The sequence below is a fragment of the Pseudophryne corroboree genome, chromosome 1 (assembly GCF_028390025.1).
Source record: "Pseudophryne corroboree isolate aPseCor3 chromosome 1, aPseCor3.hap2, whole genome shotgun sequence".
Classification (NCBI taxonomy): Eukaryota; Metazoa; Chordata; class Amphibia; order Anura; family Myobatrachidae; genus Pseudophryne; species Pseudophryne corroboree.
Genome location: NC_086444.1, coordinates 254,180,947 through 254,203,276, shown reverse-complemented (window position 1 = coordinate 254,203,276; position 22,330 = coordinate 254,180,947). Strand labels below are relative to the sequence as shown.

The following is a 22,330-nucleotide window of genomic DNA, read 5'->3' as shown; positions in this document are numbered from 1 at the left end:
GCAGTGGGCAACCCTGTGCTCAAGTTAGCTGCTGCCCATATTAGCATATAATCGCAATTGCATAAGGCAAAAGATAGCAACGGGAGCAGCAGCGGGAACAACCACAGCTGAATGAGCCTCTACTAGTTTACTGGGATCTACATACCGCTGTCACCGTGGTGATTGTTGGCAAAGCTAAATACTTCCACGGCGACCCTACCCACATGATAAACTGTCCCAACACTAAATAATGCAGGAATCCAAACACAATTCGGTAGAGGAGCAGCAAATAATACAGATAGGTCCCTATATAACAACCAAATGAAGGAATCTCTAAGTTGGTGGACTTCATAAAACTATTCAGAGTGTCCACCCTACCCACTCTTCCTCCCAATGTACTGATGAAATGTGAGGTGAGGTCTGGCTACTGTATTCCATAGTGACATTAGACCAGTAACAGACCCCCAGTGTTCTGTCTGTTTACATACTGTATACTGGGGAATATTTATAAAAACTAATGCCTGAGGACAGATAACTGCACCAGTTTTAATGAATCTCCCCACTGAGTACTGATTTTTTTTTATACCTTACGATAGAAGCTGTTACATTGAGGCAACAGTAAGGAACGGTAGTGGAAGCTGTATAGTAACATCTGCAGTCACACATTTCAGACACACAATTTCCATATTTCATTTTATTAAATGCTGCACTTAATGAAATGCACTTGCTTAATTATTATTAACAGGCTCAGCATAGCACGTAACAGTATAAAAGGTTATGAGAAAAGGAAGAAATAAGAGGGAAAACAATGCTAGAATACTATAACAAGAGCTTTCCATTCACAACATACAAGTCTTGCCGACTAAGGGGGTCATTCTGACCTGATCGCACTCTGCCGTTCGTCGCAGCACAGCATTCAGGTCAGAAGTGCGCATGCGCCGGCACTGCAGTGCGCCGGCGCATGCTAGACAGCCGACGGCTGTCGTAGCCCAGCGATTGCGTCTGCCTGATTGACAGACAGAGACGGTCACTGGGGGGGTGGCGCGGCATGGTGATTTTGTGGGCGCGGTCCAGCCAACGCAGGCGTGGCCAGACCGTGTGGGGGGCAGGTCGCAGCGGCTGCGTGACGTCACACGCAGCCGCTTCGACCATCACAACGACGAGTAACTCCCGCCCAGCACGCAGGTGCTGCGCTGGCTGGGAGTTTCCCTTCAAGTACAAAAGCATCACCGCTGTGCTATGCTTCTGTACTTGTGCGGTGGGGCCGAGACTGACATGCGGGGCGGACTAACCCTGTGCTGGGCGTCCCCCCGCATGTCAGTGTGGATGATCGTAGCTGTGCAATATTTAGCACAGCTATGATCAGGTCTGAATCACCCCCTATGTTATTTGTATTTGCATTATTACATAAGTGACCGTAAAACTGACCACATGTATAAACCAAATGCACTCACTGTATATGAGCTCCAATACAACAATTGTCTCATACACAAGAACAAATCTGATAATGTACTACAGTATGAAACATTTGTATAAGGGGCTCTGTCCGCCTATCAGTGCCTAGTTTTCACCAACAAGAAAAAGGTTTTGTCTATGTTCTGACATGTGTTGTTTTTCAACATATGTTGGCACAAGACCATAGAGGTGTCCAAGAGACCAATCTATGGAATGCTTTTCAATATTGTCCCAAAAATCTATTTTTGAAAAATAAATTCACAAACCTTTTCATACTGGTAGAAACAAATAAGTGATTACCCACTTAATGACTGGAAGTTTTCTCATCCCTTCATGCCCAATTTCTTTGCTTTGGAGTTTATGTAGGAATCACTTTCCTTTTTTAGTTTGTCCATTTCAATATGATTTAGAGTTTCCTTCTGTTAGTATTTGGGGGTGAACATGGGCGGGATGTACTAAAGGAAAAATGCGGTAAAACCCCCAAAGACGGGGTTTTTACCGCATTTTCAAATGTACTAAGACCATACCGCCGGTTTTTCGCCATCCAGGGTATCGCCATCTCTGGATGGCAATACCCTATAGAAGCCCATGAGCTTCTTATCGCCGACCGCCGCAATCCGCCGCCTCCGCCACCCCCGCCGCAGGTGCTGACCCCCCCCTCCCCGGCATATCTTGCTCCAGGCAGCCTTGGTACCGGAAGGTAATCTCCTCCTCCCCCTAGCAACGCAGCCGGAGGTCCTTACCGGCTGCAGGGGGGAGGAAAATGCGCCGGGGGCAGCCTGCTGCTGCTTCCCGGCGTCTAGGCAGTGTGAAGATCCCGGGGAGGTGACGGAGACCCCCCGCAGACCGCCTCACAGGTATTGCGGGGGGGGGGGGGGCTCCGTCACCGCATTGCGATATTGATTGCATATGTTAGTACATATGCGATCAACCAACGTCGCTGCGATAAGCGGCGAGGGGCGGTGATGTATCTTGATACATCCCGCCCCATATCTTTGTTTAGTGGGGCGGCTTTACATGGAGAAAATCATCAACAATAAGAGAGGAAATACCCTTCCTTGAATATTAAGAATACGACTTCATGCTAATTAGTGCAACACCCGAAATGTACATCAACATTCATCCACCTATTGTTACTGGGTACGGGGTCTGAGAAAATTACACAGCACAAACGTACATCAGGTTTTCAAAGTTCTTTTTTTATATTGTAACTGTGCACAAAAACAAATCACAAATCCTTTGGGCTGTTGGATAGTGCCGGTGGTGTTGCCCAAATATTTGTGTGCTAGTTACTTCTTGGTTTGGGATCATATGTGTGCCATCCATGCACTATGTTTCAGTGTCACAGAGGATTGGTGAGATTGAAGAAAAAATGTTTAAGTCTATTTTTTAATCTTTGTTTTCTATCATAACTTTACAGTATACAGTATGTGAGAAGATGCATTTCGGGGAAGGGGGAGGAGAATGTAATTCATATCTCCAGACTCCATTGCATTCCTGTGGAAACAGATAACTTATTATAGTGAACTAACGCTAACTGAAATGCCAGCTAGCAATAGAATAATATTATGAGCGATGGATTAATGCAGAATGGAGGAAGTCCACTTGACATCACGACAACGTCATATGTTTCAACCATGCTCCTACATTGGGGTAAATATCATCGATATAGAATGCTAAAGCATGTAACAATGATTGCCTATTGTACCTGCAACCAAAAGACATAATTCACCAGTGCTGGAACTAGGGCGATCACTGACAGCCAGGTTTCCTCTCTAGAAGAGCTGGGGCTCTGATCCTTCAATCTTTAATGTTATTTAAACATGGCAGCTCAGCCTTCAAATAAGCCTAAGTCGCTTTATTAAGGAGAGGAGATTATACCGGTACACCTGACACACTGAAAATGTAACTACAATTTTATAACAAAACAATAATCTATCCTGGGTTTGGACTATACAGCCTTAATTATTTTGGAGGTGACTTTCCCACACATGACAGGAAATGTAGTTTCCATACACATCATCTGTTAAATGACTCTTGCTCAGCAGAGACTAAGAGCTATGCCAAGATGAAGCATGCAGCAAGATGGACTGATGAGAAGTCCTCTTTTTTTCTATAAGTCTCAACAGCACAGCCAAACCTGCATCACATCAGCGGTCAATAGATGGGTTTCATTAATGGCAAAGGAAGGATTTGTTTTGTGCTTCTTACTTGATTTATATTGATGATTAAAAGTCTGAAATTAACATGCAAAAATAAGAAGACAGAAATCACACCCCTTTAATCAATACCACCTCCACCACATACCATGCATGATTAGGAAGAAGGTCCTCAGGCAAAGCCCTAGAGGAAAGTTTGGTACGGCTGGTGCAAGAGTCCTGGGGAATTGCAATATAAAGGTCAGTACATGCAACATGCAGCATGCTCACAACACAGTGCATTTAACATTACATCACATGCTCAAGTTCTGTTTGTAGAGTCATCTTTTACATGGCATTACAGAGTTTTATCCATACTTGTCAACATTCTTAAGGGGGGTACTCACGGAGCGATATTCTAAGCAATCTGACTAGTTTGCTTAGAATATCGGCATGATCGCTCCGTGTGTAGCCCCCTCAGCGATAGCGATGCGCGGCCCCGCACATCGCTATCGCTGCTGCTAGATTGGCCTGCATGCAGGCCAATCTAGCGGGTCGCTCACTTCACCCGCTGGGTGAAATGAGCGGTCCCCCGTCTCCCCCCGCACGCTCAGCACAGATCGCGCTGTGCTGAGCGGCAGGAGAGATGTGTGCTGAGCGGTTCGCTCAGCACACATCTCTCCTGCATCGGCCCGTGGGTACTGGGCTTTATTCTAACCTCTGGGAGATCCCAAAAGAAATGTTCAAGAGGGTGTGGTGCAATTAAATATATAGTTATGTCACCACATCCCCCCCCCCGCCCCCACAACTCCCCCCATGTCACTGCGCGATGTATCAATATGGGGCAGATGTATTAAGCCTGGGGAAGTGATAAAGCACTGATAAGGTCAAGGTGATGACGCACCAGCCAATCAGCTCCAATATGTAAATTGACAGGAGCTGACTGACTGGTGCGTTATCACTTTGCACTTATCACTGCTTTATCACTTCTTCAGGCTTAATACATCTGCCCCTAAGTCAATACATAGATAATGACTGCGCTTGTGGATGCTTGTTACTTATATCACATCAAATATATATATATATATATATATATATAGAAAAATGCTCGGATCGGCACTCACCCTCTGCTTTTAATGGTGCTCCGGTGCCATCTGGAGGAAGTCTACAAACAGTTTTCCGATAGGACAATCAGCGGCACTCGGAGGCTGTGGATATCAGGTTAAAAGTGCAAGTGCTTTTATTCCATAACGGCAGAGAAAATGGTGATCCAACGTTTCGGGGCGCAAACGCCCCTTTGTCAAGGTGAACAAACAGAGTAATGTGTACAGTGTGATAAAAGTTACCTTTATAGTGAAGGGGACCCGGAGGGCGTGGGTGACAGCGGTGTTCGGGGAAGCGTGAAGCTTCCGTTCAGGTGTGTGTGACGTGCGGCCGCCTCCGTCACGTGGTTCCGGCGCGTCACGGGATTTCGGCATTGCCTGGGCAACAGAAGACGCTGTAGTCATAGTTACCCGGCATGTTGCGGCTTCCCGATCACGGGGGTCCAGTGGCGGGGCTGCGTGTGATATATGAGCTGGAATATAATCAGTAATATGTGTACAATATTAAGGAAAGCATATGTAACATAAAGAAAGAACAGTAAATGATACTAAAGCAATTAAATGAACAATGTATATAATCTATATGGCTGATATAAGCTGCTGTAGTCCATATCCTGAAGTACAGTTCATGCCGTGTGTCGTGACAGCTGGTTGGCCGTACTGTAAATGCCAAAGGTGTATAGGGTTTTAAATAGAAAGTAGTGCTTGGCATTAGCAAAGAATGTGTCCCGGAGACAGATGGTGCAATTTAGAAGATACTCCATTGTATTCTTTCGTTAAGACCGTTAGGTCGCACGGTGTTCAATTTGAACATCCAGCTTGCCTCTCTTTGGAGCAGGACACCTGCCCTGTCCCCTCCTCGCAAACTGTTGGGGATGTGGTCAATAATTTGGAACCGAAGGTCACTGATAGCGTGCTGTTCTTCAGCATAATGCCTGGCAACCGGCTGTTCAGATTTCTTGTGGATTAGGGCAGCCTTGACAGCGGATCTGTGTAAGGCGAAGCGTTCTCTGGCATTGCGGATGGTCTTACCTACGTATTGATATTTGCACGGGCAAGTTATAAGGTAAATAATGTGTGTAGTTGTGCAACTTAGCACGTGCCTTATTTTGTAGGATTTGCCAGTGGAGCTGGAAGAAAAAGTGGATCCTGGATTCATGTATTTGCATGTCTCGCAGCCAAGGCATTTATAGCATCCAGCAGTTTTAGTTAGGAAATTGGTAGCTGGCATCTGGTCGAAGCCTGTGATGTCGTTATGTACGACATGATTTTTTATACTTTTGCCCCTTGTGTGGCACATCATGGGACGTTTATTTCGCAGTGTACTGAGTTTGTCATCTGTGGTTATAATGGGCCAAAGAGCATTGAGTGCCCGTGGGACAACTGGGCTGGCGATGTTGTATCGGGAGACAAACGGTATTGTTTTTTGATCACTTTTGGTTTTCTGTTGGAGAAGATCACTTCTGTTCATGCTGGCTACCAATCGTTCCTGTCGCTGGAGGGGTCCCTTCTTATATCCTCTACTCTGAAAACGCTCGGTTACCTTGCTTAGCGCACCTTTAAGGTGGTCTGGGTCGCTGGTAATTCTTGCTGCTCTGATATATTGCGACTTCGGAAGGCCTGTTTTGAGGGCTGCCGGGTGATGGCTGTTGTACCGGAGTAGGGTATTTTTGTCGGTGGGTTTATGGTAAACTTCTGTGTGTATCTTCTGATTTTTAATAGTGACGTTTACATCCAAGTAGTTTAGTTGATTTGAATCCCATTGTGCTGTAACTTTGATTGGAGAGTTTCTACTATTGATGGTGGCAATCAGGGTGTCAAATGTTGCTTTGCCTCCGGTCCATAGAATAAAGACATCATCGATGTATCTTGAGTAGAAGGCTATGTGGTGCTTAAATTCCTCGTTATTGAAGAACATAGCACGTTCTTCAAAAAACATATAGACGTTTGCAAAGGAAGGGGATACGTTGCTTCCCATAGAACACCCGCTGGCCTGGCGGTAGAATTTTCCGTCAAAAAGAAAATAGTTGCGGGTTAGCGTTAATTCTAACAGCTGGAGAAATAGTTTGTGATCCAGACTGGACATCTGTGTGTCGGTTAGAAACGCTCGCATGGCTTCCAAACCTTGCTCATGTGGAATGCTTGTGAACAAGCTGCAAATGTCCACGGTACAAATAATAGTCCCAGCCGGAACAGTATCGATGGTATTTAATTGATTGAGAAAACTGGTGGTATCCTTCGTGTAGTTGGTTTGTTGGCTGATTAAGGGCTGTAGGATACTGTCCAGAAATATGGAGATGGGCTGAAACAGTGCATTCTGTGCAGAGATGATGGGTCTGCCGGGCGGACGATCCATGCTCTTGTGAATTTTTGGTACTAGAAACAGCAGTGGTACTTTAGGAAATTCCTGTTTTAAGGAGCTGCATAGTTTAGTAGAAATCAAGCCGGTCGTGTTGGCTGCTTCAAGTATGTTGTCCAGTTCTGTTTTATATAGCTTTGTAGGGTCCCCGGTCAGTGCTTCATATACCGTGGCATCTGCCAATTGACGGTATGCCTCTGATCTGTAATCGGATAGGTTCATTACCACGATGCCCCCCCCTTTGTCGGCGGGGCGTATAACGATGTCCTTATAGGACCCTAATCTTTTCAAGGCTTGAAATTCAGAACGTGAAAGGTTATGGTGTACGCTGTGTGTGGCACCTGTATATTTGATGACGGACTGGTCCAGCAATCGGGTGCATGTTCTTATGGACGGATTGGAAGAAGTGGGATCAAATTTCGACTTGTGCATGGAATTGATAAACGTCTGGTGTACCTCTGGTCTGGAGGTGGGGGGATGCTCGTGAAAGAATTCCTGTAGGCGAAGCTTACGTGCGAATTTGTTCAGCTCAATTTGCCACGTGAATTCGTCGAACTGACTAGTAGGGACAAAAGATAAGCCGTGGTTTAGCACTTTGATTTCTAAATCACTGAGTTGGCGGTCAGAGAGGTTATAAATTACTGTTTCTTCCTTGAAGTTGTGTTTCTGGAGCCGCGAGTTCTGTTGGCCCCTGCGGGTGGGCGTCCTTTTGTTTTTGTGCCTGCCCCTGCGGCAGGCGTAGCCCCTAAAGGGAGGTCCTTTGCTTCAGTTGGGCCCTCTGAATCCGCCAGCATAAAATCGCTGTCACTGTTAGATGTGACATTGTCTCTGGTCCTTTCCTCTCTGCGGTTGCGCCAGGAATGCTTAGACCGGTAATTATACGGTTTATGATTACCGGGTTCACCGCCCGAGAGCCACCGGTATACGCGGTTGGTTTCATAGTCATCTTGCACTATGTGTAATTTGTTCCGCTTGAATTTAATGAGTTCTTTTTTATGATTGTCACATAGTGTCTGGATTTTCTGCACCATGGATTTTTTGACACCCTGATTGCCACCATCAATAGTAGAAACTCTCCAATCAAAGTTACAGCACAATGGGATTCAAATCAACTAAACTACTTGGATGTAAACGTCACTATTAAAAATCAGAAGATACACACAGAAGTTTACCATAAACCCACCGACAAAAATACCCTACTCCGGTACAACAGCCATCACCCGGCAGCCCTCAAAACAGGCCTTCCGAAGTCGCAATATATCAGAGCAGCAAGAATTACCAGCGACCCAGACCACCTTAAAGGTGCGCTAAGCAAGGTAACCGAGCGTTTTCAGAGTAGAGGATATAAGAAGGGACCCCTCCAGCGACAGGAACGATTGGTAGCCAGCATGAACAGAAGTGATCTTCTCCAACAGAAAACCAAAAGTGATCAAAAAATAATACCGTTTGTCTCCCGATACAACATCGCCAGCCCAGTTGTCCCACGGGCACTCAATGCTCTTTGGCCCATTATAACCACAGATGACAAACTCAGTACACTGCGAAATAAACGTCCCATGATGTGCCACACAAGGGGCAAAAGTATAAAAAATCATGTCGTACATAACGACATCACAGGCTTCGACCAGATGCCAGCTACCAATTTCCTAACTAAAACTGCTGGATGCTATAAATGCCTTGGCTGCGAGACATGCAAATACATGAATCCAGGATCCACTTTTTCTTCCAGCTCCACTGGCAAATCCTACAAAATAAGGCACGTGCTAAGTTGCACAACTACACACATTATTTACCTTATAACTTGCCCGTGCAAATATCAATACGTAGGTAAGACCATCCGCAATGCCAGAGAACGCTTCGCCTTACACAGATCCGCTGTCAAGGCTGCCCTAATCCACAAGAAATCTGAACAGCCGGTTGCCAGGCATTATGCTGAAGAACAGCACGCTATCAGTGACCTTCGGTTCCAAATTATTGACCACATCCCCAACAGTTTGCGAGGAGGGGACAGGGCAGGTGTCCTGCTCCAAAGAGAGGCAAGCTGGATGTTCAAATTGAACACCGTGCGACCTAACGGTCTTAACGAAAGAATACAATGGAGTATCTTCTAAATTGCACCATCTGTCTCCGGGACACATTCTTTGCTAATGCCAAGCACTACTTTCTATTTAAAACCCTATACACCTTTGGCATTTACAGTACGGCCAACCAGCTGTCACGACACACGGCATGAACTGTACTTCAGGATATGGACTACAGCAGCTTATATCAGCCATATAGATTATATACATTGTTCATTTAATTGCTTTAGTATCATTTACTGTTCTTTCTTTATGTTACATATGCTTTCCTTAATATTGTACACATATTACTGATTATATTCCAGCTCATATATCACACGCAGCCCCGCCACTGGACCCCCGTGATCGGGAAGCCGCAACATGCCGGGTAACTATGACTACAGCGTCTTCTGTTGCCCAGGCAATGCCGAAATCCCGTGACGCGCCGGAACCACGTGACGGAGGCGGCCGCACGTCACACACACCTGAACGGAAGCTTCACGCTTCCCCGAACACCGCTGTCACCCACGCCCTCCGGGTCCCCTTCACTATAAAGGTAACTTTTATCACACTGTACACATTACTCTGTTTGTTCACCTTGACAAAGGGGCGTTTGCGCCCCGAAACGTTGGATCACCATTTTCTCTGCCGTTATGGAATAAAAGCACTTGCACTTTTAACCTGATATCCACAGCCTCCGAGTGCCGCTGATTGTCCTATCGGAAAACTGTTTATATATATATATATATATATATTGTGACAAGAACACTGGGATAGTGTTTGAGAGCAGGTATATTTGTCCCAGGTTCTTGTCTTACATGTTTTAGAAAATGTTAACTTCTAGGAAAAATGCTTTTTGTTTTGTCTGAACCTTTTCAGTTTGCTGTAAAAGCTGGGTAAAGGCTCTGAGAGAGAGATAAGGCGAGTTCTAGACATTGGGCCCAGTTCGGGTCTTTGGCCTCACAGAGGGCTAATCAGGGTTTCAGCTGTGTAAGAGTGTTATAGTGCTTCTAACCTGATTAGTAGGGGCAGACTGCCTGGGAAGGCTGCAGGATCTGTGTGTGAGAGACACGCTTTCTGATGCAAGTGAGCTATACAGTATGTACTGAAGAACTCTGTGTTTTGTTTAGTGACAGTTAGGAATATCTTATGTTTAGTTAGTGCCGGACAGGCAAGGTATTTTTATTTTGGGGTTTGTTTTATTTTCTGTTTCAATAAAACTGTCCGGGGTCAGTTGTACCAGAAACTGGACTTGTGTTGTTCCTCAGCTGCTGCGTGCTGCCATATTCCCCAGGAAAAGGCGCCTTGCACCCCTACAGTGTTACAACTTGGTGGAGAATGCGAGCACACCGTTCTGCGCATAAGTGAAAGCAGCAGCTTTGTGAGGCCTGCAGAAAACAGTGGTTTATGCAGATACAGCCCAGTGTGAAGTTACTGAGACTCACCCTGAGGGTTTGATATATGTCCTGGGTGAAAGCAGCTACAAAGCCGCCTGAAAAATCTGTCGACATGGAGGATCTGCTTAAAGCCTTGCTGCAAGCTACAGCGGCTCAGCAGGAGGCCAACCGACAGCAGCAGGTGGCAATGGAGGAAAATAGGAGACAACAGCAGGTGGCAATGGAGGAAAATAGGAGACAGCAGCAGGTGGCTATTGACGAACTTTACAGGCAACAGCGTCAGGATAGAGAGGCCTTAACAGAAGTGGTGCAGAGCCTTGCAGCCCGGATTGGAGATGTGGCCGTCAGTGCTCCGACCAGCTCTAGTTCTATACGGGCCAGTCACTTCCTGCAGAAAATGACAGAGGCTGATGATGTGGAGGCCTACTTGACCACGTTTGAAAGGACTGCAGAGCGTGAGAACTGGCCAAAAGCACAGTGGGCCAGTCTGCTGGCACCTTTTCTGTCAGGTGAGCCCCAAAAAGCGTACTTTGATTTAAGCCCTGCTGAGGCTCGGGACTATGATAAACTAAAGACTGAGATCCTGACCCGCCTGGGAGTCACGCTGTCAGTACGAGCACAACGGGTGCACCGTTGGGTGTACGCCATGGAGAAGCCTCCGCGCTCTCAGATGCACGACCTTATTCAGCTAACAAAAAAATGGCTACAGCCAGAGACATTAACTGGTCCCCAGATGGTTGAAAGAGTCGTCATGGACCGCTACTTGAGATCTTTGCCCATGGTCCTGCGCAAGTGGGTGAGCCATGGAAACCCGGGTACTGCTGACCAATTAGTGGACATGGTAGAGCGGTATTTGGCAGCAGAGGAACTACTGATGACCACCCAGCAACCCATAGATCCTCGACAGCGCCCTTCAGTAAAGACTGGTAAGACTGTTCCGTGGGAAAACGTTGCTGGGCGGTTAAGAGAACGCAAGGCTGGAGAGACTGTAAACACTGGCCCTGGAGACAGGCCAATGGGGCTAGAACGGTCTATGTTGCCCAAACGGGTTGATAATCGTGTGGTTAAATGTTTTAGATGTGGTATGCCAGGTCATGTTGTTGCCAATTGCCCAGTCATGCAATGTGATGCTGCCTTTGAATGTCGCAGAATGTCTTTCTTTGCTAGGTTAGCCTGTACTGTGGTACCTTCACCTGAGCTGGAAAAACAAATGTGTGATGTGTTCTTAGAGGGTAACCGGGTAGAGGCCTTGCTAGATTCAGGAAGTTTAGTTACCCTCGTGAAAACTGGGTTAGTGAACCCCTTAAAGGTCCAGCAAATACCTATTGGGGTAACTTGCATACATGGGGATACCCAGTATTATGTCACTGCTGAAGTGAATATAGAAACTTGTTGTGGGTCAGCAATGGTTAAAGTAGGACTGGTCCCCACCTTGGTGCATAAGGCCATAATAGGGAGGGATTTTCCTCATTTCTGGAAACTGTGGGAATCACGTTTATCAGCAGATGTGAGAAGTGAAGAGCCAGTTGGTAATACCGGTGATTGTATGGATGTAGGTGTGTCTTCGGAACTTTCTGACCCTTTGCCTTTTGCCAGTTTGGCTGGGGAAGTGACAGATGGGGAGTCCAGTGAGGACCCTCTTGCTGGGAACAGAGACATAGTGGTTAGAAACGAAAGCGTGCCTGACCTGGAAGTAAAAAAGGATCTGTTTGCATCTGAACAGTTAAAGGATCCTACCTTGATAAAGGCTAGAGAGAATGTTAAGATTGTTAATGGGGAGCCTGTGGTACCAGGTGACAGGGTTACGTATCCCCACATGGCCATCTGTAATGAGCTCTTGTACCACATTGTCAAAAAGGGTGAGGATGTGGTAGAACAGTTGGTAGTACCCCAGCCTTATCGGAGAACGGTGCTAGATTTAGCTCATAGTCACGTTACAGCAGGACATTTAGGGGCAGAAAAAACCACTGAAAGAGTTTTACAAAGGTTCTTTTGGCCAGGGGTTTATAAAGAAGTGTCTGAATATTGTTCTTCCTGTCCTGAATGCCAGTATCATGCCCCTAGACCCCATTTCAGGAGCCCACTAGTTCCCATGCCTATTATAGAGGTCCCGTTTGACAGAATAGCCATGGATCTCGTGGGGCCCTTGTTAAAGTCCGCTCGGGGCCATCAGTATATCCTGGTAATAATGGACTATGCCACTCGATATCCTGAGGCTGTCCCTTTACGCACTATCACAACCAAGGCGATAGCTAGGGAGCTGGTGCAGGTTTTTAGTAGAGTGGGAATACCAAAAGAAATTTTGACTGACCAAGGTACTCCATTTATGTCAAAGGTCATGAAAGAATTGTGCAAATTATTTAAGGTCACTCACCTCAGGACGTCCATTTACCATCCCCAAACTGATGGGTTGGTGGAAAGGTTTAATAAAACATTAAAAAGTATGTTAAAAAAGGTGGTTGATAAAGATGGGAAAAATTGGGATTGTTTGTTGCCCTACTTGTTAATGGCCGTCAGAGAAGTTCCTCAGTCCTCTACGGGGTTTTCTCCATTTGATTTGTTGTATGGTAGACACCCCAGAGGGCTGTTGGACGTTGCCAAAGAGACGTGGGAAGGACAGCCCACTCCTTATAGAAGCGTTATTGAACATGTATCACAAATGCAGGATAGGATTGCAGCTGTGGTACCTATTGTCAGAGAGCACATGGAACAGGCCCAAAGTGCTCAACAGAGGGTATACAACCGGAGTGCCAAGATACGGGAATTTGCTCCTGGAGATAGAGTTCTTGTTTTGGTACCCACTGTGGAAAGCAAATTCCTAGCTAAATGGCAGGGTCCATTTGAGATTAGGGAAAAAGTGAATGAGGTTAATTACAAAGTATACCAGCCGGGAAAGAGAAAACCCGAACAGATCTACCATGTTAACTTAATCAAACCCTGGAAAGATAGGTTGTCTCTGTCAGCGGAGCCTTGCCCTTCGGTGTCTTCACCCCGGTTGCTTCCCGCAGTGAAGGTGTCAGAGACATTATCAGCTGATCAGAACAATCAGGTTAAAGAATTTCTCATCCAAAATAGGGAGGTATTTTCAGAGCTGCCTGGCCGAACGACCATAATAAAACATGACATTGTCACAGAACCAGGGGTCAGGGTTCATTTAAAGCCATATAGGATTCCTGAAGCTCAGCGAGAAGCTATTTCTAAAGAAGTTAAAACCATGTTAGAACTTGGAGTCATAGAGGAGTCTAACAGTGAGTGGTCCAGTCCCATAGTGCTCATCCCGAAGCCCGACGGTAGCATACGCTTCTGTAATGACTTTCGTAAGTTAAATGAGGTGTCCAAGTTTGACGCATACCCCATGCCCCGTGTGGATGAGCTTATAGAAAGGCTGGGAACAGCCAGGTTTCTCACCACATTGGACCTGACCAAAGGTTACTGGCAAATACCTTTATCTGATAGCGCCAAAGAAAAAACAGCCTTTTCGGTTCCGGAGGGGCTGTACCAGTATAAGATGTTACCCTTTGGGTTGCATGGGGCTCCAGCAACCTTTCAACGGGCGATGGATAAAATTTTGAGGCCCCATAGAAAATATGCAGCTGCCTATTTGGATGATGTGGTAATTCACAGTACAGACTGGGGGTCCCATTTGGTTAAAGTACAAGCAGTACTGGACTCAATCAGAGAGGCAGGGTTAACTGCTAACCCAAAGAAGTGCTGCCTCGCAATGGAGGTGGTCAAATACTTGGGCTTCACCATAGGCAGAGGTCTGATTAGGCCCCAATTGAATAAAGTTGATGCTATTCAAAACTGGCCTCGTCCAGTGAATAAAAAACAGGTAAGGGCTTTTTTGGGAATTACTGGGTACTATAGACGGTTTATTCCCAATTTTGCGACCACAGCGGTGCCGTTGTCAGACCTTACCAAAGGGAAGCAGTCAAATATGGTGAAATGGAACCCTGATGCAGAAAAAGCGTTCCAAGCGTTAAAAGTGGCTTTGTGTTCACAACCGGTATTGATAACACCAGATTTTTCAAAAGAATTTGTGGTACAGACAGATGCCTCAGAGGTAGGGATAGGGGCTGTGCTGTCCCAAACCAGAGATGGGGACGAACACCCTATCATTTATTTGAGTAGGAAACTCAATGAGCATGAAAAAAGGTATGCCATTGTGGAAAAGGAGGCTTTGGCCATTAAGTGGGCACTAGATACCTTGAGATATTACCTCTTGGGTAGACAATTCAGACTAGTGACAGACCATGCCCCTTTAAAATGGATGTATGTAAATAGAGGCAAGAATGCTCGTGTAACTAGATGGTTTCTAGCGTTGCAGGACTTTAAGTTTACTGTCGAACATAGACCGGGAACACAATTGGCCAACGCAGATGCATTGTCTCGCATCTTCTGTTTGGGGGCTACAAGTGTTCCGGCCCCTAGGTCGAAACAGGGGAGGGGGATATGTGACAAGAACACTGGGATAGTGTTTGAGGGCAGGTATATTTGTCCCAGGTTCTTGTCTTACATGTTTTAGAAAATGTTAACTTCTAGGAAAAATGCTTTTTGTTTTGTCTGAACCTTTTCAGTTTGCTGTAAAAGCTGGGTAAAGGCTCTGAGAGAGAGATAAGGCGAGTTCTAGACATTGGGCCCAGTTCGGGTCTTTGGCCTCACAGAGGGCTAATCAGGGTTTCAGCTGTGTAAGAGTGTTATAGTGCTTCTAACCTGATTAGTAGGGGCAGACTGCCTGGGAAGGCTGCAGGATCTGTGTGTGAGAGACACGCTTTCTGATGCAAGTGAGCTATACAGTATGTACTGAAGAACTCTGTGTTTTGTTTAGTGACAGTTAGGAATATCTTATGTTTAGTTAGTGCCGGACAGGCAAGGTATTTTTATTTTGGGGTTTGTTTTATTTTCTGTTTCAATAAAACTGGCCGGGGTCAGTTGTACCAGAAACTGGACTTGTGTTGTTCCTCAGCTGCTGCGTGCTGCCATATTCCCCAGGAAAAGGCGCCTTGCACCCCTACAGTGTTACAATATATATAAAAGATTTTTTGTATAACCATTGGTCCTCAGCAATGAATAAGTATTAAGAATTAATATTGGGTAGGCCTGTATTTATATAATATCATATTTATTGTGCAATCACACAATCACAATCAGAAATATGCATCAATGAACAACAATAAAATGGTAAAATTCCGAGGAGAGTGATAAGATCAATTATTTGTTCTCTCCTTCATATGTATACATTAAAACAAGTAATTTGATTCCTATGATAGTATAAAATACTTTGGAAATAGTAACTATTGGCAAACTCCCAGACTTTGGCCCTCATTCCGAGTTGTTCGCTCGCAAGCTGCTTTTAGCAGCTTTGCACACGCTAAGCCGCCGCCTACTGGGAGTGAATCTTATCTTATCAAAATTGCGAACGAAAGATTAGCAAAATTGCGAATAGACACTTCTTAGCAGTTTCTGAGTAGCTCCACACTTACTCGGCATCTGCGATCAGTTCAGTCAGTTTCGTTCCTGGTTTGACGTCACAAACACACCCAGCGTTCGGCCAGACACTCCTCCGTTTCTCCAGCCACTCCCGCGTTTTTCCCAGAAACAGTAGCGTTTTTTCGCACACACCCATAAAACGGCCAGTTTCCGCCCAGAAACACCCACTTCCTGTCAATCACATTACGATCACCAGAACAAAGAAAAAACCTCGTAATGCCGTGAGTAAAATACCTAACTGCATAGCAAATTTACTTGGCGCAGTCGCACTGCGGACATTGCGCATGCGCATTAGCGACTAATCGCTCCGTTGCGACAAAAAAATAATGAGCGAACAACTCGGAATGACCCCCTTTATCCTCCTCCAAAGAATGAAAATAATGTATTTTAGTTAATTTGTAACAATGATGTTCACAGCGGCTATTTGTGTCCAAATAATATCATTAGTAGCTGATATGCACCTCAGAGCTGGATGTATATAAAAGCGCTGCAATTGCCGGCATCCCATCTAATAAGTTCGTTTATCCAAGCACTATACACTGGTATATGTACCCTTCCTGGTGCCTCTAGTCAATCAGCCACAGGCATGGCCCTTTCTCATGATGGTGATGCACTCAACGCTGGCGGGACTTTTGGTGGGAAACACCATATGGAGGCACTCGTGACCAGCCAGAAGTCCTGCCAGCGGTGAGTGCATCACCATCAGGAGAAAGGGCCATGCAGTGGAGATACATGTGGCTGATTGATTAGAGGCACCAAGAAGGGTAATTATACCAGTGTATAGTGCTTGGATAAACGAACTTATTAGCCGGGACGCCGGCAATTGCAGGACTATTATATACATCCAGCTCTGAGGTGCATATCAGCTACTAATGATATTATTTGGACACAAACAGCCGCTGTGAACATCATTGTTACAAATTAACTAAAATACATTATTTTCATTCTTTGGAGGAGGATAAAGTCTGGGAGTTTGCCAATAGTTACTATTTCCAAAGTATTTTATACTATCATAGGAATCAAATTACTTGTTTTAATGTATACATATGAAGGAGAGAACAAATAATTGATCTTTTCACTCTTTGGAATTTTACCATTTTAATGTTGCTTATTGATGTATATTTTTGATGCATATTTCTGATTGTGATTGCACAATAAATGCAATATTATATAAATACAGGCCTTCCCAATATTAATTCTTAATACTTATTCATTTCTGAGGACCAATGGTTATACAAAAAGGATATGAGAAAAGAAAGAATGGGAGCGCTGGATGAATCCAATATGTATTTTTTATTAAAATATTGTTATATCAACCACATAAAAATACAGTGCATGAACTAGCCTAAAAATAATGAACAATTAATAATGTATAAATGTATACAAGACTGCCATATCTCCTGAACCAATATGAATAAGAAAACCTTTAATAAACCCTAATTAAGGGCTGCATTGGTGCTTCATGAAAATCAGCCGTGCGTTCACGAGCTGAAATATTTGTAAGAAGGAGACTGATGAAAAGTGCCTCTGTTATAAATCACTGTTAGAGTGTACACTCTCTTCTCCTTGTACACAAAAGAACCTCATTGGCAAAGAGTATCCCAGTATTGAAATTGCGGACAACCGTGCTGTATTATTAAGTAGCAAATAGACAGTGATGGTCAAATTCACTTGTAGTATATCACCTGATGTGAGAGCCTCTCCGTCAAAGGCGCTGTACTGAGCCGGGTTTGCAGCGGCTCTGTGCAGTGAAAGTACAGCTGGTCACGTCACCAGTGAACCATCCAGACGAACACGGTTGTCTTCTCCGCTGAAGGGTACTGTACCAATTTGAATGTGCAGCAGTGCAGAAAGATTGGAGCAGCAGATTCCCCAGCCGCTGGTGAAAAGTCCGTTTTAATTGCGGCTACGGTCCACTCGATATATACGGCTCACAGAGTGTCAGTAGAATGCAGCAGTCAGATGAAGTCCTTCAATGGAGTACCTTAACGCGTTTCTCGGCCTACAACGCTGGCCGTTTCATCAGAAGGAAATGAATAAACAGATCATGGCTAGCCTTAGTATATATACCCTATTAATTAGAAAATCCAAATCAGCTGTGCCATTAAATTCAATTGATTCTAAACACAGGTCTCCTGTTAAACTAAGCCAGTATATTAAACCACTGAAAAGGTATATGAAAAGAAAAGTATATAAAAATGTAGATATATGGACATGTATATCCAAACACAAATATACAAATCTACTGCAAAGTATATAATTATCTGAGATATATCAATTGCTATTCATCTACTAATTCTAAAGATATTAGATATCTTCCATGGGCTCAATACAATCGTTCAGAGAAAAGAAAAGGAAAAAAGTGTATTATGAAGGAATTTAAATCCTTCTTTTATATTATGAATTACATAGTAAATATCGTTATAAACTCATTTAAAAAACAATAAACTTCATATACATATTTAAATAGCGGTAGTAAATGCATTATTAATCAAATAATAAATACAACGATGTTCTTAGGATAGCATATCATTTAAATATACAGGAATTCTTTGAAGAGATACTTCTTTAAAAAGGAAAAGAGAAAAGAGGAGAAGAATCCTTGCCGTGTGTCAGTGCGTCACCCAAGACCTCCAGAATTACATAAACTGGAGGTAGTCAGGTGAGGCAGTAGCACACGGCATAAATAAATGACTACCAATACTGGATATTGCAAAGATCTTCCCAAGACTATCATATCAGAAAAAACACATATCTATGATAGCATACCTCATCTATCAAGAGGATCATACATTATTTAGTTCTACTGTGTCATTAAGACCTTCAGGGCATAATGTAATGAGTTTAAAAATCCAAAACGCTTCACGTTTGCATAGGAGATTGTACCTATCGCCTCCTCTTTTAGTAGAATTTATTTTTTCAATAACCGTAATGGTCACATCTTCAATTGCTCCTTGTGTACATCTATAGATGTGTTGAGACAAACTATGGGTTAGTACACCTTTGAGAATATTTCTCCTATGTTCCAAAAAACGTGTGTTAACAGTTCTAATAGTCCTACCCACATACTGTAATCCACACCTACATTGGACTACATAGATTACATATTGTGATTGACAATTTAAAAAATCAGTTATTTCAAATGTTTCTTGAGTAGTATAAGAAACTATCTTGTTGTTATTTTTTACCACATGTTTGCAAGTCAGACATTTGTCTCTACCACATTTGAAAAAACCTTTAGGCTTGGGAGGCAGCCAGTTTAGTTTATTTAGAGTAGGTTCAACCGTATTTGGTGTAACGTATGGGGTAAACATACTAGGAGCAAGTTTTTGTTTGAGTGACATTGCCTTTCTAAAGGTAACATTACCATATTCTGGGAGTACTGAATTTAGATATTTATCACTACGCAAAAGAGACCAATTCTTGGATATTATATTTTTAATCTCCTTAGAAGAGGAATTATATTGAGTAATAAAAGTAGGGGAGCGTTCAACTTTAGTCTTCGAATAAGGGTTCTTTTTCTTAAATAGGATGGAGTTTCTTGAAATAGTAGAAATTTCTCTCAAAGCTCCATCTAACAGTGAGGAAGGATAGCCTTGTTTGACAAAGGACATGTATAAAATCTTACTTTGTGACTGAAAATCAGATTCAGTGGAACAGTTCCTCCTAAGTCGGAGGAACTGTCCTTTGGGAATATTGTATTTCCAAGGTCGAAAGTGACTACTATCGTAGTGCAGATAATTATGGCAGTCAACAGTTTTGGTGTATGTGGTAGAATCAATTTTACCGTCATTAACAGTGAGTAAAATATCTAAAAAATTAATCTGGTTAGTGCTGAAAGAATGTGTAAATTTCAAACCAAAAGTGTTGGAGTTAAGTGATCTCATGAAATCCGGTATCAATTTATTGTCCCCATCCCAAATAATAAAGATATCATCGATGTAACGGCCATAGAGGACCAGGTCTCCCCCGCAAGCGCCACCCCAAATGTGCCTCTCTTCAAAGAGGCCCATGTAGAGGTTCGCATAGCTGGGGGCAAACCTGGTCCCCATGGCCGTCCCACATGTCTGAAGAAAAAATTGTGAATTGAAAGTGAAATAGTTGTGTTCTAAGATGAATCTGATTGAGAGGAGTAAGAAATCTCTCAAATCAGAGTCAATTTCGTGATCTCTATGAAGAAAGTGATTGATGGCCATCAAGCCAAATTCATGTGGAATAGTACTATAAAGTGACTCTACATCACAAGTGAGGAAAGTGTAAGAATCTTTCCAAGTAATAGATTCTATAAGTCTAAGAAAATGTGCAGAATCCTGTATGTATGAAGGAAGAGCTGTCACATATTTTTGTAAATGTGCATCAACATAGGCGGAAAGATTAGTGGTTAGTGAACCTATGCCCGATATAATGGGCCTCCCCGGTGGGGACTTCAGACACTTGTGCACTTTTGGCAGATGGTAATAAATTGGGATAATGGGATAATCAACTTTCAAAAATCTATAGACATCATCTGATATTGTGCCTTGATTCAAGGCCGAGTCTAATAATGAAATTAGTTTATCTTTAAAAGAAAAAGTAGGATTACATGACAATTTTTTGTAAAAAAGGGGATTATTTAACTGGTGAAAGGCTTCAGCTAGAAAGTCCACTGTGTTTTGTAAAACCAGGCCGCCACCCTTATCAGCCTGCTTGATGGTAATATTCTTATCTTTGATAAGTTCTTTCAAGGCTTTTCTTTCAGCCTTAGTCAGGTTATCTCTGAAACCCACCCTTTCTGCTTTAGTACACAAGTCTCTGAAATCATTAAGAGTAGTGGTGTAAAAACTTTCTAAGAAGGGTCCTCTATGTTGAAGGGGATAAAAATCTGAGGGTTTTTTGAAAATCTTTTTGGGAGGGCCTGTAATGTCAAATGATCTCACTGTAGTATTTACATTTTCACTTTCCTCATAGAGACTCTCTAGCATATCTATTGCTAGTGTGTCATTCTTATCAAGTACTATTGGCAAAGCATCAATGTCTTGTTTATGTAAAGATTTGATGCAAAAATATCTTTTCCTGCTCAAGGTACGAATATATTTATTTAAATCCACAAAGACTGTAAATAGATTAGGTTTTGCTTGAGGTGCAAATTTTAAACCTTTTGATAATAATTTATTTTCAGAATCATTCAGAACTTTATCTGAAAGATTAAAGATGGTGGAAGGTGATCTTAATCCCATCTCACACTCTTTGTGGATTTTCTGTAATCTTTGTCTCCTCCCTCCTCTACAGCCTCGTCTCTTCCTCTTTTTTGTGTGGGAAGTGATTGGGGGTGGTCTCTTGATGTTTGAACATTCCGTACCCTTGGAGAGTAGGGGGTTAGACCTCTTTCTAAAAAAGAGGATGATGTATTGGAATGGTATTTAGAATGATTAGATGGTCTCTTGTTGTCATAGTATTTTTCTGTATTTTGAATCAAGGAACAATATCAGATGATGTCTATAGATTTTTGAAAGTTGATTATCCCATTATCCCAATTTATTACCATCTGCCAAAAGTGCACAAGTGTCTGAAGTCCCCACCGGGGAGGCCCATTATATCGGGCATAGGTTCACTAACCACTAATCTTTCCGCCTATGTTGATGCATATTTACAAAAATATGTGACAGCTCTTCCTTCATACATACAGGATTCTGCACATTTTCTTAGACTTATAGAATCTATTACTTGGAAAGATTCTTACACTTTCCTCACTTGTGATGTAGAGTCACTTTATAGTAATATTCCACATGAATTTGGCTTGATGGCCATCAATCACTTTCTTCATAGAGATCACGAAATTGACTCTGATTTGAGAGATTTCTTACTCCTCTCAATCAGATTCATCTTAGAACACAACTATTTCACTTTCAATTCACAATTTTTTCTTCAGACATGTGGGACGGCCATGGGGACCAGGTTTGCCCCCAGCTATGCGAACCTCTACATGGGCCTCTTTGAAGAGAGGCACATTTGGGGTGGCGCTTGCGGGGGAGACCTGGTCCTCTATGGCCGTTACATCGATGATATCTTTATTATTTGGGATGGGGACAATAAATTGATACCGGATTTCATGAGATCACTTAACTCCAACACTTTTGGTTTGAAATTTACACATTCTTTCAGCACTAACCAGATTCATTTTTTAGATATTTTACTCACTGTTAATGACGGTAAAATTGATTCTACCACATACACCAAAACTGTTGACTGCCATAATTATCTGCACTACGATAGTAGTCACTTTCGACCTTGGAAAGACAATATTCCCAAAGGACAGTTCCTCCGACTTAGGAGGAACTGTTCCACTGAATCTGATTTTCAGTCACAAAGT

General features: G+C 43.4%; 1 protein-coding gene across 3 annotated transcripts in view; it reads right to left on the bottom strand.

Moving 5' to 3' along the window:
- The window catches only part of SNCAIP (synuclein alpha interacting protein), a 449,424-nt gene that overhangs the window by 27,700 nt on the left and 399,394 nt on the right, over nt 1-22,330 (bottom strand). For 2 of the 3 annotated variants that reach the window (XM_063964210.1, XM_063964211.1), the window contains exon 12: nt 3,742-3,812. The exons of the other annotated variant lie outside the window; for it this stretch is intronic. In XM_063964210.1, the coding sequence (XP_063820280.1) occupies nt 3,742-3,812 (71 nt within the window). The remainder of the gene's footprint in view (nt 1-3,741; nt 3,813-22,330) is intronic. 3 annotated transcript variants of the gene reach the window in all.